Source organism: Sapajus apella, unplaced genomic scaffold (assembly GCF_009761245.1).
Source record: "Sapajus apella isolate SASKATOON/1434 unplaced genomic scaffold, GSC_monkey_1.0 scaffold5254, whole genome shotgun sequence".
Taxonomy (NCBI): domain Eukaryota; kingdom Metazoa; phylum Chordata; class Mammalia; order Primates; family Cebidae; genus Sapajus; species Sapajus apella.
In genome coordinates, this window is record NW_022442178.1 from 1 (window position 1) to 4733 (window position 4733).

The 4733-nt window shown below is 40.8% G+C and overlaps 1 protein-coding gene across 2 annotated transcripts; it reads left to right on the forward strand.

The window, feature by feature from the left end:
• Positions 1-2325: 2325 nt before the first annotated feature.
• Positions 2326-4208, forward strand: LOC116547881 (nucleosome-remodeling factor subunit BPTF-like). Of its 2 annotated transcripts, XM_032273651.1 has the most exons (3): positions 2341-2794; positions 3148-3309; positions 3527-4184. In XM_032273651.1, the coding sequence occupies exons 1-3, from the start codon at positions 2644-2646 to the stop codon at positions 3703-3705; spliced, it is 492 nt and encodes a 163-aa protein (XP_032129542.1). In that variant the 5' UTR covers positions 2341-2643; the 3' UTR covers positions 3706-4184. The 2 variants fall into 2 exon arrangements, 1 of the variants encoding a protein (XP_032129542.1); XR_004267218.1 differs by lacking the exon at positions 3148-3309 and having other exon boundaries at positions 2326-2794; positions 3527-4208.
• The last annotated feature ends 525 nt before the right edge of the window (positions 4209-4733 follow it).

A 4733-nucleotide genomic window follows, 5' to 3' on the forward strand; every position in this document is an offset into this window, starting at 1 on the left:
CACCCGCCTCGGCCTCCCAAAGTGCTGGGATTACAGGCTTGAGCCACCGCGCCCGGCGACTTTTTTTTTTTTTTTTTTAAGGCAGGGTCTCACTCTGTTGCCCAGGCTGCTGGAGTGCAGTGGCATAATCATGGCTCACTGCATTCTCAATCTCCTGGGCTCAAGCAATTCACCCACCTCAGCTTACCAATAACTGGGACTTCAGGCACGCACCACCATGCCCAGCTAATTTTTGTATTTTTCGTAGAGATGGGAGTTTTGCCATATTCCCCAGGCTAGTGAACTCCCGAGCTCAAGCAGTCTGTGCACCTAGGCCTCCGGAAATTCTGGGATTACAGGCAAGCACCACTGCGTTTAGCCCTAATATATTACTTTTAAAAATTTATTTAAAATGCTTAGGGCTGGATGTGGTAGCTCACGCCTGTAGTCCCAGCACTTTGGGAGGCTGAAGTGGTTGGATCACCTGAGGTCAGAAGTTTGAGACCAGCCTGGCCAACATGGTGAGACCCCGTCTCTACTAAAAATACAAAAATTAGCCAGGTGTGGTGTCTCATGCCTGTAATCCCAGCTGCTTAGGAGGCTGAGGTAGAAGAATTGCTTTAACCTGGAGGTGGAGGTTGCGGTGAATCAAGATTGTGCCATTGCACTCCAGCCCAGGCAACAAGAGTGAAACTCTTGTTTCAAAAAATAAAATAAAATGCTTATTTACAAAGATAGCACTTCAACTTTGAAGGCATATCCTCCAGTAAATAACTACTAAATATCTGTTCTGTTTCTTTGCCTCTTTTTTTTTTTGAGACAGAGTCTTGCTCTGTTGCTGAGGCTAGAGTGTAATGGTACCATCATAGCTCCTTGCAACTTTGAAATCCCGGGCTTAAGGTGACCTCCTGCCTTAGCCTCCTAAGTAGCTGGAGTTACAGACATACTACAACGCCCACCTTTGCCTCCGTCTTTTTTTTTTTTTTTTTTTTTTTTTTTTTTTTTTTTTAATTTTAACTGATTTAATCAGGTGATACCTCTAAGTGTTGAAAACTAACCTCTTTTTCTTCTGAGGAATGAGGAATTATGTCAAGTACTTTATATTATATTCAGGTATATAGGGTAGGTACAAAAGTAGTCCTAGAAAAATTGAATGTGCTGTCATAGGTGAGCAGTTTGCAAAGACAGGAGATAGTGCAGCATTGGAATTTGATCTCAGTAGACATCCCAGCATGTCTGTTAACTAGCTCTGTGGCCTTGGGCCAGTTACACAACCTCTCTGAGCCTCCGTTTCCTCAGCTTATAGGATAATGAAGGTAAAGCATCTGCTACCAGGTTTGCAATAAATTTCACCTGTTGTTTTTACATGTGTAAGGTTATACTGTTACTTATCACACCACTGTTGATAACTTGTTAGAAACGGTTAGCAATCTATGATAAAGAATATACAGAGTATCTTTAATAACTTTGTAGTTTTAAAGATCATGCAGGGCGTGGTGGCTCACGCCTGTAATCCCAGCACTTTGGGAGGCCAAGCGGATCACAAGGTCAAGAGGTCGAGACCATCCTGGCCAACATGGTGAAACCCCATCTCTTAAAAAAAAAAAAAAAAAAATCATATGCTACTCCGTATAGTATATTTTTCTGTAAAAATATTTGAATGAATTATATGGGAAGTCTAGGAAAATTATTTTATAATTTTCAGCTTTCTTGATTGTGGGTTTGTTAACTTTAATAATAGTGTTATTAACTATTGACCTGCTTTTTATAGTTGGAAAAATTAAGATTACGTTACAGTAAAATAGAAACCTTTTGCAGCTCCATTTTTCTCAGCTCTGAATCTCAACACTGAGCAGCATGGTGTTCCTGTCTCCAGTAAGATTATCCGTATCTCTGTTGTTTTCAGTCTGAAACCTTGAATATTTGTTCAAGCCAGAAAAACTTAATCATTTTAAATATTCTGCCGTGAACAACTTAGTACTTTTAATGTAATATATGTGATATAGAGACATGAAAATGTTTTCATAGATAGGTATCTTGGAGGAATTAAAATACATATATATATGGCCTTCATCAAGAAATTAAAGTCAGGTGATTTTTTTTTTTTTTTTTTTTTAAGATGGAGTTTCTCTGTCATCCAGCCTGGAGTGCAGTGGCATGATCTGGGCTCACTGCAACCTCTGCCACCCAGGTTCAAGCAGTTCTTCTGCCTCAGCCTCCCAAGTAGTTAGGATTACAGGCATAAGCTACCACACTCGGCTAATTTTTGTATTTTTAGTAGAGGTGGGGTTTCACCATGTTGGCCAGCCTGGTCTCCAACTCCTGACCTCAGGTGATCCTCCCACCTCAGCCTCCCAGAGTGGTAGAATTACAGGCGTGAGCCACTGTGGCCAGCCATAAATTCAGGTATAAATTTATATGGGTGTACATTGTTTTTGGAAGTAAAATATTTCCGAAATGTAGTGTAGTTTCTTAAAGTGAGAGAAATTGTGGACAGACTTCTTATAGAATGGTGTTGTTTTATTTAGAACTATTTCAATTCATGTTTCCTCTCCCTCACTTTTTTAGAAACGATTGGAGCAGCAGAAGCCAACAGTGATTGCAACTTCCACTACTTCCCCAACAAACAGTACAACCAGTACCATCTCTCCTGCACAGAAAGTTATGGTGGCCCCCATAAGTGGCTCTGTTACAACTGGAACCAAAATGGTACTAACTACTAAAGTTGGATCTCCAGCTACAGTAACATTCCAACAAAACAAGAACTTTCATCAAACCTTTGCTACATGGGTTAAGCAAGGCCAGTCCAATTCAGGTATACAATTATGATCAAGTAAAAGTTTACTTCCATCAGGAAAAAGAATTTTGAACCCTTTAGCTACTGAAATGAAACATATTTTTTTAGAAGATTGTTTTTCTTTTGCAGCTGATTGAGCAAACAAGCTTAACGGTTTGTTGCAGATAATGTTCATAATATTACATTAGCAAACTCATCTCTTACATTATTTCACTTTCAACATTTACATAGTTCACTTTGAGTGGAGCAGAATGTTTTTATTAAAGATACAAAATGAGCCACATTTCATGCATTGGTGCCCTTTCCTAGAAGTCACTACGTTGCTGGTTATTTTAAATCTAAAGCTTATTAAATGTCTTATACCCCATTAGCCACCAGCACAGCTGCCACATCTGCTACAACCATTGCCAGCACAGGTCAGACGTTCCAAATTACAGGCAGTCCAGTCACTATGGCAGGAAAAGTAATTACCAAACTGCCACTTCCTGCAAACAGCAAGATTGTCGCTGTAAATGTGCCAGCAACACAAGGAGGTAAGGGAAATGTGAAGAGTTTTAATTCACATTTGCCAGATCATACTGTTGCCATTATTTTTCATCTCCTTTTCACTGATTTCAGTCCTCGGATCTCACATTTTATGTAGCCCACTATAAAACCCTGCCACACGTAGTTTCTCCTCAGCAACCGACCAACATGTAATGCTTTCCATTAAAGTGACAGTCTTTAATTATGGCTTCATCTTTTTTTAAGGCGTTGTTCAAGTACAGCAGAAAGTCCTGGGTATCATTCCATCAAGTACAGGTACCAGTCAGCAAACCTTTACTTCATTCCAGCCCAGAACTGCAACCGTCACAATTAGGCCCAATACCTCAGGCTCTGGAGGAACCACAAGCAATTCACAAGTGAGAATTCTTACAGACTTATTTTGATTTGATGTATTGAGCACATTACATTGTTTTTAGGATGGCTTCATTCAAGATTAATCCAACTCAGTTTCCTTTGCCTGTTACTGAATCTGTGACAGAGTACTGATTTGGAAAAAAATCTGTTATATTTCTGATAAGTGAAAATTATCCATGAAGCATTAATTCTTAATATTTAATGATACATTAGTATGGTTTATGAAGAATAATTGCTTTCTATGATTTTATATAAAAAATTTCTTGATGTAAAACAATGGACAGCACTAGACTACCCAAGGAAGTGTGCTATGCAGGCTAGCTAAGAAATAGAATTTAAAATGTTGGGCCAGGGCTGGGCTAGGTGGCTCATGCCTATAATCCCAGCACTTTGGGAGGCTGAGGCGGTCACATCATGAAGGCAGGAGAGTGAGATCATCCTGGCCAACACAGTGAAACCCTGTCACAACTAAAAATGCAAAAAATGATACAGGTGTGGTGGCGGGTGCAATTCCTGTTGCCCAAGCTGAAGTACAAGGGTGCAATCATGCCTCACTGCCACCTCAGCCTCCTAAGGCTGAAGCGGGAAAATCACTTGAACCTGGGAGTCGAAGGTGCTGGTGAGCCAAGATTGCTCCATTGTACTCCAGCCTGGGCAACAGACCGAGACTCCATCTAAAAAAAAAAAAAAAAAAAAAGTGTTGGGCCAGGCTCGGTGATTCACACCTGTAATCCCAGCATTTTGGGAGGCCAAAGCAGGTAGATCACTTGAGCTGAGGAGTTCGAGACTAGCCTGGGCAACATGGCAAAACCCCATCTCTACAAAAAAAAATACAGAAATTAGCCAGTCATGGTGGTACTCACCTGCACTCCCAACTACTCAAGAGGCTTAAGATGGCTTGAGCCTGGGAGGCAAAGGTTGCAGTGAGCTGAGATTATGCCACCACATTCTACCTGGGCAATAGAGACAGACTTTGTCTCAAAATAAAAATCAAAAAGTAGCCGGGCACAGTGGCTCAAGCCTGTAATCCCAGCACTTTGGGAGGCCGAGGCGGGTG